The sequence below is a fragment of the Monopterus albus genome, unplaced genomic scaffold, assembly GCF_001952655.1.
Source record: "Monopterus albus unplaced genomic scaffold, M_albus_1.0 scaffold133.1, whole genome shotgun sequence".
In the NCBI taxonomy this organism is placed as follows: Eukaryota; Metazoa; Chordata; class Actinopteri; order Synbranchiformes; family Synbranchidae; genus Monopterus; species Monopterus albus.
Window position 1 is genome coordinate 135,189 of NW_018128013.1, and position 13,292 is coordinate 148,480.

Here is a 13,292-nt window from a genome sequence, read left to right on the forward strand (position 1 = left end):
TGAAGACTGCATTATTTACAGACAGATTAGGGTCAGGTAGCACTTTGCAAAAAGACATTTATGACAACACAATATGAGAATCCCAAATGGTCATCTGCTGCACCTAATGATAGAAATCAACTAGCACTTTTCAAGGTTTGCACACGAGTCCAAAACTAATCCAAACATAAAATCAAACTGCTTTTCTGAAACCATTGGTCTTTTTATTCATTGATAAAAATATACACAAGGGGAAAAAAGGCTTAATTTCTTCCTGATTATTCTGTCAACTTAAGCATTCATTTCCATTCTGAACATATCTGAAAAGAGAGTTGTTGTACCAATTTCAGTCCAGTGAAAAAAGCATATAGATTTACAAATTTTCATGTATGGTGTGTATATATAAAACAGCTTAGGTTGGATGGTAAATTTCCTGCAGTCCAAACATGGCTATAAGAGATCACCTTAATATGGTCTATTATTAGGCTTACAGCATGATCATGACACTGGAATGTGGATTAGTTACCTTCACTAATCCACACCTTGGTAGCTGATGCTTTAGGGTCCTGCTGTCACCTTGAACCCTGGGTCATTGTGCTCCAATCCAATTTGTTATTCATCTTCAGGATAGATGTGCAAGGGCTCTAAAAGTAAATGACTGGAGTTTCAACAATAGTGAAGACCAGAATGATCTGGACCCAGGACTAGCAGTCTCTTTTCCACTAGCACACCTAAAAGGCAAAGCAGAGGGAGAAAACTGGATGCAAATTGACCTGTCATTTTAAAACTAGTCTTCTGTTCGTTTACATTTTGTCCTTTTTAGCAAAGCACTCAAGGATGTTTCCATCCACCTCAGCCTGTGTGTGTGTGTTCTTCTCTCCTGTTCGATATAAATGGCTTTTCTTCTCCATTGATTTGACATATTAATTACAGTTCCTAATTGTCATCTTTTTTTGTGTCATTAATTTTGCATCCTTGGTTTAAATGGCACAAGTACAAAGTAATTAGCTTCAGCAAATCTGGCCATAAGTTTAAAAAAATCCTTTTGAATGGTAATCTTTAGGAGTCCGAGTTAGTTTGGCCTGTAACCAGCTGCCCTCCAACAGTTTGTTCCAGTGTGGGCCTCTCTGGTTCCCAGTCTTCCAAATCGGCATAGTTTAGTTCAGGCACCACTGCAGACAGGCCCAAAGAGCTGACTGACCCAGCTGAGGACCCATGCCCTTCATAAGCATATGTTTGAAGTGAGTCATAAGGTGGGCCTCGTGTGTCAGAGTTTGCTTCATCCACCTTCTGCTGGATGATCTGTTGAATTATGTCATGACCATCGAGCAGAAGCGAAGGTGCTGACCGGCTGATCTCTGGTAGAATGCAGTCAATGACAAACCAGGCAGGTTCCGACTCTGGGCTGTAGCTCCTGTAATGTACCTCTCGAGCTTTCCGTCTCCTTACCACCACAATCCCATCTTCATCATCCACAACCTCGTCCTCTCCATTTGGGATTGGTCCATGGCCAAGGTAGGTGTGGAACTTTCTATGAGGCTCAGAAGCTTTGGGATTCCGCAGTGCAGCAATGTCAAAGGCCTCAGTGTCCTCCTCCCCGCCTCCCTCATCATCATAAGTCACCACATTTTCTCTGATGTCCTCTTCAGAAAGAATCAAGGATTCTTTGCTTGCTTTCTTATTTCGTAACTGTGTAAACAGCATCACTATGGCTGCAAGAAAAGCAGAAGGAGAGGTGAAAAGAAAGCCTGGGACATCCAAAACACTTTTTCAATGACATGAATAAAATGACTGGATGATTGCAGATTGGATTCTTGTGGAAAACACAAGAGCTTTTGAGAGATATTTACTAAAGATTTGTGGCTCAATTTTTGGCACTAAACAGTGATATTGCATGTTTATATTTACCAAGGAGTCATAGTGGAGTTTTGTAGTGGAGAAACAAAAGTAATGTGGCACCACAGGAATTTGCAAATGTGGTTTCAGGCAATATGTATTTTAAGGCATTGCTGTTCAGGGAAGCAAAAATCAAGGAGGAGAGAAAATGTAAGCAAATACCCTCAGCACATGATTTACCACGACTATGACAGAGGGAACTGTGATTGAAAGTAAACGTCAGGAGAAAGCTGGTGTAAAATTAGCAGCCCTGCTGTCAGCGTGGCAGCTGTTCATCACCTCAGAGTTAAGAACATATTTGAGAAGGGGGTGGATGTTTGTAAATCACTCACGAGTGGAGATGAGGTTTTCAGGTCAAACCATGCTTCAGTTATTGAATGAAACAAAAGATGATGGGACTGAAGTTCTGAAATCTGTTTGTTGGTTCCTTCAACCATATTAAAGTTCACTTGCTGTGAACATAGACTTTCTTCTACACTCCTTCTCAGTACACACATGTGCAATCATATGAGATCCAAAGTGGAGGTGTAATCATATTAACACAGCTGCAGCTGTGCTCATTTCCATCACCAGTGCTGATAAATTTGCTGCTAAATTGAAAAATTGCAGTGCCACAAAATTTTGTGGATCTCATGGTGATTTGTTTAGCAAATCTTCCCCTTTCTGTGCAGGAAACTATGAAGTAAAAATACAGCATTTTTATAATGCCTGGTAAAACCTACTCTATTCATTGTATCCTTTTTGGAGATATTTTAATAAATATGTTCTTATCTACTCAGTATTCTGTCTATACCAGTCTGTGTGAGAGAAAATGAATCTGCTTCCATGTTTTGTAAATAAAAAATAAAGTAGTACCTATTGAAAAAAACGAACTAATTCATACAAGAAGAACAGTTCTAAACACATAAAACAACTGTGTCTGTGTGTGTTGGAGGGAGTCAAATAAATTGTCTTTAGGCAACAGTGTTTACTGTAATGCACACCAAATATAAATTTGTACTCCTATCTTGGACTTTTTACTGATTTTTTTTTTTCTTTTTACTTTGTTTTGTTTGCTTGTTTCACCTTGTTGGGCATTCAACAGTTATTTAGTTTCCTGTCTAAACAGCTGTTGAGACAGGAAACCCCTTTTGTGAAATTTTTTAAGAACTCATAAGACATCTGAGACAGGACAAAAGGCCCCAAAATAGGGCCCGGTATTATGGTCCTTGTGTATTTTAAAGATATCTAACATTGTATTTATCCAAAGTTAAGAATTCTCTAAATCCATCTTTACAAACAGATTCCCCTCTGTCCTCAAGCAGGTTGTTTCAGAAGTTACATGGAATTTACATTATTCATGAGCATCTACTCTGATTAGCTGGAGGTGATGACATCTCCACCCCAGCCAGTTAGATCAGGACCTAATGGAGCTTTTTGTCACTGTTGCTCTTTACCTTGTGTATTGACTGCAACTGGAAATACACAACAGTATATAGAGATAAAGTATATGAACCAGAGTCAGATCCTGAATGAGAAGGAGAGGAACCTGCTGTTGCAGACTGGATGTCTCAGAACAGTAGGGTCATATTTAAATTTTCTAACAAATAAAGTATCCCTCCGCCACAGCTCAACAAGAAGCTACTATTAAGGGACACAACGGAGGGAAATCTGTCTTAAATAGCCTGTAACATTGAAAGATACCAACTCACATTAGCTTAGTGGAACAGCTGAATCTTTATTTGATCCTCAGATGGACCTTGAAGAGTGTATTTTTACATAAAACAAAGGATGTGTATTTTTTTGACTGTGTAGTTGCACTCAAGGTGGAAATTTTCAGGGTCAGTATGAAGACCAAGAAAGGTTACAGGGACTATAATATAACCCATTCTCACAGACCTATGGGCACGCCAGTATTGTTTAAAGACCAACTTGAAAAGAACATGTCCTCTAATGATCATAAGTCAAGATCAAGTTGAATCTGGAGTCAACTGGCGAGGAGTTGTGAGTCAAGTTGAAAATCTACTTCAGTGCCCATCTCTGCCAGATGGGAGCACTAGCTTGTTACTATCTATTTGACATCAGGTCTCATTTAGTCTGATTTAGTACATAAAATTGTGCATGTAGCATAAGATGAAATGTCTGAAACTTGCAGATAGACTGGGGAAATACAACTAATATGGACAAAATTTGCACCCAATTACTTACCTAATAATATGACAATACATAGCAGTATGGCCACAAAGGCTCCAGTGCTGAGGCCCGTTGAGGACAGGAAGGCCTGGGCCTGACAGACATTGTTGCTGTTTCGCCCCCTGGTGTTCCTCTGACACACACACACCCTGAGGAATAGTGTAGTGGTGCTACTGAGAGGAGGCTCCCCGCCATCAGTCACCACAACCACCAGGCTGAATAACTCCTGATCTCTGTCCACACTGAAGCCTTCACGGCGGTGAGATACTATACTGGCAGTGTTATCTAGGGACAGCGAAAATAGGGCAAAGGAGTGGGAAGGGGTAGGAAAGAGATTGATGAAGGAAGAATGGTAAAAAAATGGTAGAGGAGAGGTTGAATGAATGATATGACAAAGATGAGAGAAAGGTGGAGGACAAAAAACAACACTTTGAGTAAGTACAGTAATTGATTTAATTTAATTTATTTAGTATTTTAATCACCTTTATTTGGCCTTTATTTAAGTATGTTGTGTAACATACTTGGCCAAATAAAGGTGATTAAAATATTTACCATTACAGAGAAAGTTACATAAAAAAAAAAAAAAGAAAAGCTAATTGAACAAACTGGCTCAGTCTAGGTATGGGCACCCGAAGGAGCATCATTGTTCATGATCATGGCTCAGTCTGCCTTAGTATGTAGAGCAGTGTAGGAGATTAGGTGTATTGTATGTTTAAAAGAGAAACAGGTGGATAAATAACTCCCCTGCAAAATAAAATAAAAAAGCATAAAGCAACATTTCACTCTCATAGAATTAGGAATTGATGTAACAGAGCTGTCCTGGAAATCCAGAGGAGGTGGAATCTGTCTCAACATAAATGAAGGTTGGTGCACAGATGTCACAGTGCTACAGAGGACATGTAACACAAACTTAGACTCTCTTTATCAAGTGCAAACCCTTCTATTCACCCCTAGAATTTTCGAGCTTCATTCTGATTGGTGTCTATTTAAAACCGAATGCCCACACCAGCACGCTACAGCTCCTGGCCGATCTGATAATCAGTGTAGAACTGGAACATCACAACTCCCCACTCATTGTTTTAGGGAACTTTAACAGAGCAAATCTCACCCATGAACTGCCCAAATACAGGCAGGACTTCACCTGCCCCACCAGGAACAAAATCACACTGGACCACTGCCAGTAGTCAAAACAGTGAAGAGCTGGACTGAGGAGGCTACGTCAAAGCTACAGGGCTGCTTCGAATGCACAGACTGGAGTGTATTTGAGACTGCAGCTACAGACCTGGATGAACTCATTGACACTGCGACATTTTACATCAGCTTTTGTGAGGATATGTATGTGCCCAACCAGTCCTTCTGCACATACAACAACAACAAGCCCTGGTTCACAGTAAGACTCAAGCAGCTTTGTTGTGCCAAAGAGGAAGTCTACAGAAGTGGGGACAGGACTCTGCACAGCCAGGCCAGGAAAACACTGACAAGGGAGATTAAATCAGCAAAAAAGAGCTACTCTCAAAAGCTGAGAGACCAGGTGTCGGCCAACGACCCATCGTCTGTATGGAGCAGCTTCAAAAGCATCACTGGCTACAAGAAACCATCCCTCCTTGCTGAGGGGAGCCATCAATTGGTAGACAACCTGAATGCATTCTACTGCAGATTCGACAATCAACACTCCCACCTCACCCTCCCCATCTCAGATCCAGCAGCTGCTTCCCCGACAATCACCACCCTTCCTCCCTGCCCCTACCTCTAACAATCTGTGAAAAGGATGTACGTGGCCTCTTTAAAAAACAAAAGATCAGAAAGGCACCAGGCCCAGATGGCATGACCCCCTCCTGCCTGAAAGTGTGTGCTGATCAGCTGGCCCCCATCTTCACACTTATCTCCAACATGTCACTGGAGCTGTGTGACGTCATCCCCTGCTGCTTTAAACGCTCTACCATCATCCCAGTCCCAAAGGAAAACCTCCATCAGTGGACTGAACAACTACAGACCTGTCGCCCTGACATCTGTAGTTATGAAGTCCTTTGAGAGACTGGTGTCGGCCCACCAGAAGGACACTGTAGATCCCCTGCTGGACCCCCTGCAGTTTGCCTACCGGGCAAACAGGTCAGTGGACGATGCAGTGAACATGGCACTGCATTACATCCTGCAACACCTTGCCTCCCCAGGGACCTATGCACGGGGCCCTCTTTGTGGACTTCAGCTTGGCGTTCAACACCATCATCCTGGACATCCTCCACTCCAAACTGACCCAGCTCCCTGTACCTGCCCCCACATGTCAGTGAATTACTAGCTTTCTGACAGATAGGAAGCAGCAGGTGAGGCTGGGGAAAACCACATCCAGCACCTGGACAATAGGCACCAGTGCCCCCCAGGGATGTTTGCTCTCCCCTCTGCTATTTTCACTCTACACCAACGACTGCATCTTGAAGGACCCCTCTGTCAAGCTCCTAAAGTTTGCAGATGACACAACGGTCATTGGTCTCATCCGAGATGGTGACAAGCTGGTCCTGTGGTGTAGTCACAACAACCTGGAGCTGAACCTGCTCAAAACAGTGGAGATGACAGTGGACTTCAGAAAGAGCCCCCCACCCAACCCTCACCTGTGGACTGACACCTATTGTTCTGGTGGGCATGTTTGGGCAGAGATCTCAAAACAGAGTTGTAAATGGATGACAAGTTGTCTTAGTCCACCACCCCTATTTAGTGAGGGGTGTTCTGTTTGGACAAAAATAGCAACTTTAAGCCAGTGAACACCCTGCAGCAAAGACTGGTCCACCCGAAGGACAAAACGCCCAGATACAAGCAGGGTGATGTGGTGTATGCAATTCAGTATAGTCAGGAGTGTAGCGACTTGTACATTGGTGAAACTAAGCAGCCGCTTCACAAACGCATGGCCCAACACAGGAGGGTCAACTCCAGTGGACCACAGTCAGAAGTCCACCTCCACCTGAAGGACAAAGGACATTCTTTTGAGGACAGTGAAGTCCAGAGAACATCGTTGGTTTGAGAGAGGAGTTAAGGAAGCTATTTTTGTAAAAATAGAACACCCCTCACTAAATGGGGGTGGTGGACTAAGACACAACTTGTTATCCATCTACAACTCTGTTTTTAGATCTCTGTCCAAACATGCCCATCAGGAGAATAGCCGTCAGTCGACAGGGGAGGATTCAAAGACAGGTAGCGATACTCACCGATACTGGGCTATAACAACTTGGTCGTTAAGGGACATTGTTGGCCTTCAAAGGACTGAAACACCATCAAGGGGGATAAATATGTCTGGCCCAACACCAGTCAGTCAGAAGTGATGAAGCCTCTTGGATGAGAGGTGAAACGTCTTTGACCTAGAAATCTAGTCCAGTTGATTTTTTCTAAGTTTTTTCAGCTTACTATGACCTGGATGACCGGGAATCTGCACAGACATGTACACCTCATGGGTCAAAAGGAGAGTGGAGAAGATTTCTACAGACCCCTCACACCTGGGACACAATCTGTTTGAACTCCCCTCTGGACAGCGTTGCAGGTCACTGTCCACCAAGACAACCAGGCACAAGGACAGTTTCTTCCCCCGAACTGTCACTCTGATGAACACTTAACCCACGACACTATGACTGGACAATAACCCTCAGTGCAATACCTTCCCCCAGTGAAATACTGGTAAATATATATTGTACCGATAATACAGATCAGTACAGGTCTCTATTTTTAAGTACTTAATTTTTATTTTATTTTATCTTATTTCTAAACATTCCTTTGTTTGTTTGCATTGTTTACACTTTTTTATTTTGCATTGTTTATTGCTTGTTTAAACTGTTTATTTTGTTATACTACACAGCCTTATGTTGGTATATTGTTTACTTTCCCCTTGCTGCTGCTTTGCATGGGGATATGTACATGCATATTGAGAGCCGCTGTACCAGAGTCAAATTCCTCGTGTTCAACACACCTGCCCGATAAAGCTGATTCTGATTGTGAAATACACTCTTGGCTGAATTCTTAGCAAGTATCAACAACTAAGATAACCAGCATTACCTTACTATAAATAGCAGGGTAAATGGAAGAGGATGAGCTAGAGCATAGATCGGGCCACATATTTCTGTCCGAATCCAACCCATGCCTGAAAATGTACCATTTGAACCCAACCTGGACTTGACAAGCTTGCAGTATATAATGTCCAAACCCAAACCAAGCCTGCACCCAAATTTCAAAATTTCTGCCTGAACCAGGTACCAACAGGTCCCATTGGGCTTGGTTCAGTTATCCACACTCTAGAAAAAGCTAATGGGAATGGATTTCTTTAAGGTAGTTAGAACAGATGGTCTCATGGCTTTCTGGGGTGAGAGACTATACAGCATGGATGGGGCAATGTTGCACTGCATTACTTTTACTACTAATGAAAGCAGAGAGTTTAGAAGGCTCATTTTTAACCAAATAAATAATTTAAAGGAACAAAAGGACCCTCACTCACAGTCTACTAACAGTATTTTTTTCTGAAAGTTAGGCCTTTGTTGTGTAGTCAGAAAAAGTGACACTTAGAGTTATCTAAAATCTGTTTAGGGAACTGTAAAAATATTGGTTATACTTGATCAGAAACATGTTAGCACGCTTCAGTCAGGGACGTTATCAGTGCAAACACAGACATGTCTGTGCCATGGATATTCACACTGTTTAAATCAGAATCTAAACCATGAGAAAAACGAAACATATTTCTTAATGCTAGAGGTAATTACCATTTCAATATTATTCCAAGGTACATAGATATATTACAGTCAGATTAGTTTCTCAAAGTAATTAGTACACATTTTATTTACTATATTTGCTTTTAAAAGAAAACAGCTAATTAGTAAACATAAAATCCTGATGAAACACATACAGTGACAAATTAATGGAAAAATCTGAATGAATGAGTGGTCTCGTCCAGGATGACAGTGCCCCAATCCATAGGAGTGGAGGGGTCACTGAATTGTTTGATGACAAAAATGATGTGAATCATATGTTGTGGCCTTCACAGTCACCAGGTCTCAGCCCAGTTGAACACCTATGGAAGATGTTGGAGTGATGTGCTAGACAGCATTTCCACCCAACATCTAAGAGACTTTGTTGATTCTTTCTTTAGTTCTGTAAGTTGATTCTGATGTGTGAGTATGAGCTGTTTCACAGATGACAGGTACCACTGGCATGCCAGCTGATGGAGTTAGTCAGTCAGGGATGATGTTATAAACCTGGAAAAAATAAAAAAAGTAGAGTAGAGGAGAGTAGGTACTTTATTGATCCCACAGTGGGGAAATTTCTGAAAAAACAGCACAACATTCAAACACTTAAGAATGCTTCAGGTCAGTAGAAGACTGGACGAAACTGGACATGCTTACAGTGTTTACGGTTTACTCAAAAACAATTTTTTCTGTATATTTGTATTAAGATGCACCATTGGGCAATGCATGACAATCTCCAGAGCAGCTTAGAGATTTCATAATTTGAAGGGCAAGGCCATTTGGCCTTCTAACGTAGCTCCTCACACCTCAGGCATTCCACAAGGTTCTATCCTGGTGCCATTACGTTTTTCTTTATATATGGCACCTCTCACATCAATTATATCTAGCCATAATGTTCACTTTCATTTTTATGCAGATGACATCCAGATCTACATGCCACTGCTCCTGTCTGATTCAAACGCACTTACTCTGTTGCAAAACTGCATTAGTGACATCAAGCAATGGCTAGCTCAAAATTTCCCGCTTTTAAATGAAAGCAAAACTGAATATATTCTCATCAGCCCCAATTCGGCGGCAGTTGCAGCTGGCCTAGATGCCTCAGCCCTCCGACTCGCAGATATAGTGAAAAACCTTGGAATAATTTTTGACAGTGGGTTCAATTTCGATGAGCAGATCCGAGTCGTGGTTAAGACCAGCTTTTTTCACCTAAGACTCTTAACGAAGGTGAAACATTTTTTGTCGCCTGCCAATTTAGAGAAAGCCTCTCACACTTTTGTTACTTCGTGTTTACACTACTGTAATGCCCTTTATGCAGGTGTGCCTCAGGCTTTTACTCCAAAAACTTCAACTAGTTCAAAATGCAGCAGCCCGGCTGTTATCAAACTCCCCCAGGTATGCTCTTATTACCCCGGTTCTTCGTGCCTTACACTGGCTCCCAATATAGTATAGAGTTAAATTTAAGATGTCTTTTCATTTTTAAGGCTATCCATGGCCTTGCTCCGCCGTACCTGTTGGATCTTCTGTCCAGGTACGTTCCGCGTAGAGCCCTTCACTCCTCAGAACAGTTGTCCCTGGTTGTCCTGCGAGCCCGATATAAAAAATGGGGCACCCATTCTTTTGCTGTATATGGCCCCAGCCTCTGGAATTCCCTTCCTCTGGAGGTACGCTCTAAGACGGAACTAGCGGGTTTCAAGTCGGCTTTAAAAACTCATTTTTTTAAACAGGCTTTTTGTGCTTAATCCGCTCTTACTTTCTCTGTTAACATTGTTTTATCTTGTTGTGCTTTGTTACTTCTACATTGGCATGCCACTTTTATAATTCAGTTTTAGAAATTTGGGTTTTATTGTGTCTATGCTTGATTATTTTAGTATGGTTTCTACCTGGTATATTTGTTTTTACTGTGCAGCAGTCTGGGCTCCTTAGAGTTGTAGAGTGCTATATAAATAAAGTTTATTATTATTATTATTAAATTTCATACATTTTCGGGGCACTAAGGCCAATAGACAAATGATATGCATAGGCTATGTGTATATATATATATATATAAATCAGGTGTACATATGTTCTAGTACTTCTATGCAGAAGCAACTCAGTTTATACGCATTTCACAAACTCTCACTCACAAGACTTTTTTTCTATCAAAATAAAGTATTACGTGATAGTTTAAGGATTTCCTTGAATGGTTATAATATCCAGGCAGGTGCACATTCATGTGCACTTGCCTCACATCCACCGGTGGCCCCACCATATTGGCAAAATGCTATATTACCTTGTTTATTATGTATATTTTCAATAAAGCTTATTTTTTAAAAAGATATCCATCGGTGCCATTGCAAAAGTGGAATTTTTCGGCTGCTCCTGGTTTTGTGGATATATTTTAGCTCTTACTGCTGCACTGTGACCAGAGGATGTCGAGAAAAATACAGGGCCTGAGGTTACTGCATGTCCATGAATGTTTATGTACAGGGACTTGCTGTTTTACCTTACTGGGTCTAACCTACGTTCAGCTGCCAGTGAAGCCCCCTGTGGCGGTGAATGATCAGCTCATCAATGCTGGATTCCCCCAAAGCAACTTCCTGTTTGTCTTGACTAGAGACCAGTGTGTCTGCCGCATGTGATGTGCTGTGGGTTAATGAGCGGATTAACCATTCATGATGTTATTTTACCTCTTACTGCTGCACTGTGCCAGTTAAAATATGGGGCTTCTCAATTACCTGCTTTGTAATGAATTGTGTTTATGGTTATCAGTCAAAGAAGAGCACATCTATAGAGCCAACACGTTTAACTGGGATGGAGTCACTGTGCAATAAAGCAAAAACAAACACTATCCAATACTATATTGGATAGTGTTTCCTGTATTTGCATTGTTTCTCTATCTGATAATGTTTTCTGTATGTATGTGTGCTTGTGTGTTTTATTGTGTTGTCTCTATTTGCAGTATATTGTATTTTTTGCATTTTTTCTGTTGTCAAATTGGTCAAAGTGTTTTCTTAATTTGCTAATGGTTTTTTTTGTGCATGTGTTTTCTCATGTTGCATTGTGTTGAACTCTCAGGGCCACTGCAGTCAAGAGAATATAAACAGTTTTGAAGAAGAATTTTGAAAGGGCTTCCCAACAAACGAAAGAGTATATTACATCTATGGTAAAAAGATTGATAAAAATGTTTATCCAGTGACAAGAAACTGTAAATCAGCAGTAATATCCCAAAACCTATGATAATTTTTCAGAAGGGAGACATAAAAGTACCTGCAATGCAGGTATCCAGCCAGGCTCTGTGGAAGCACTAGTGAACATCAGCAACATAAACTGCCTGCAGCATTTAGCTCACAGTCTGCTGCCCAGCCTTTCTATCTGAAACTTGTCACTGTGTCTTATTACTGAGATTGCTGTTAACTCTCATCAATCCTCCTATCCTTTGTCTCAGGTCAACTACAGAAAGCCACCATAAAATCACCAGGCGAGGTGGAGGAGACATAGAAGATGGAAGATAAAATAGAATTTGATGGAGGGAAAGTGAGACAGAGATAAAAGAGATATAGAGGATACCAGGGAGGGGGAGTCACAGTGAACATAAACGATATGGATGAGTCCACATACAGTAAGAAGACAGAAGACCAAAGCTCAGAGATCATAACACAACCTGACATAAACCTGAAAACTATAGGTTGATCGGCCCCGTCCCATTTAGAGGGGGGAGAGATGGAATCAAAAGCTAAATGAAGAGAAGTAATAAACACAACTCCAGCAGCTTGGTAACCAAGGCAACAGTGCCGCAGGTTTTCTGCTGGACATTAAAGCCAGTCTCACTTGGGAGAAGGGAGGGGGGAGGCTGGTGACTGCTCCAAGAAAAGCAAAAACTCTGTGGTAATGATGCCAGGAGAATGTGTTCATAGAGGCAGAAACCACAGACAACCTGAACTGTATGTTTTCAGATTTGGAAGCAGCAGCACCGAGCCATGTCGCATTGCATTTGTCTCATATGTGAATTAATCAGAGCTGGTGCTCACATGTTACTACAGGTACTACAGAACTGCTGGTGGATGAATATAGTAGGACTGCTGGACTGAGCTAAGGCGCTTCGTTGGCAGTGGCTGACTACATATTAATCAGTGACTATGTGTGTCACAATAACTACTATCTTGTTGTGCTGACATGCTGTTGATAATTCTGGAAAAGTGTGAAGTTCCCAGCCCTCTCTGACTTGTATATCTGTCCCCATAGCTGTGGTCATAAATATGACTGAATGTGTTTTCTAAATGCATTAGGATCAGAGAATGATAATTTCATTAATCTTGGTGTTAAGAGAATGTCAGTTAAATATTCTGTATGAGACTGTCTTAATTAAGACAGTATCAGCTAACATGACATATGTATATCTGAAGCCTAACATGACTGATATATTTTGAGCATAGTGTGATTTTGAATGCTTTTGATTATCATTTCAATTCGCTGTTTGCTGTGGATTATAACTTGGGTGTTTTACAAAGTGTATGCTATAAAGTATTACTTTTACAATATTGTGCGATCTAC

General features: G+C 41.3%; 1 protein-coding gene across 2 annotated transcripts in view; it reads right to left on the minus strand.

Moving 5' to 3' along the window:
• Window positions 1-371: 371 nt before the first annotated feature.
• The window catches only part of LOC109967637 (cadherin-18-like), a 202,572-nt gene continuing 189,651 nt past the window's right edge, over window positions 372-13,292 (minus strand). Inside the window, exons 11-12 of one of the 2 annotated variants that reach the window (XM_020613365.1) lie at window positions 4,063-4,332; window positions 372-1,691 (exon numbers count right to left, since the gene is read on the minus strand). In XM_020613365.1, coding sequence (XP_020469021.1) covers window positions 1,039-1,691; window positions 4,063-4,332 — 923 coding nt within the window. In that variant the 3' untranslated portion in view covers window positions 372-1,038. Of the gene's footprint in view, window positions 1,692-4,062; window positions 4,333-8,917; window positions 9,273-13,292 lie in introns of those variants that run through there. The other variant, XM_020613366.1, reaches the window with a different exon arrangement.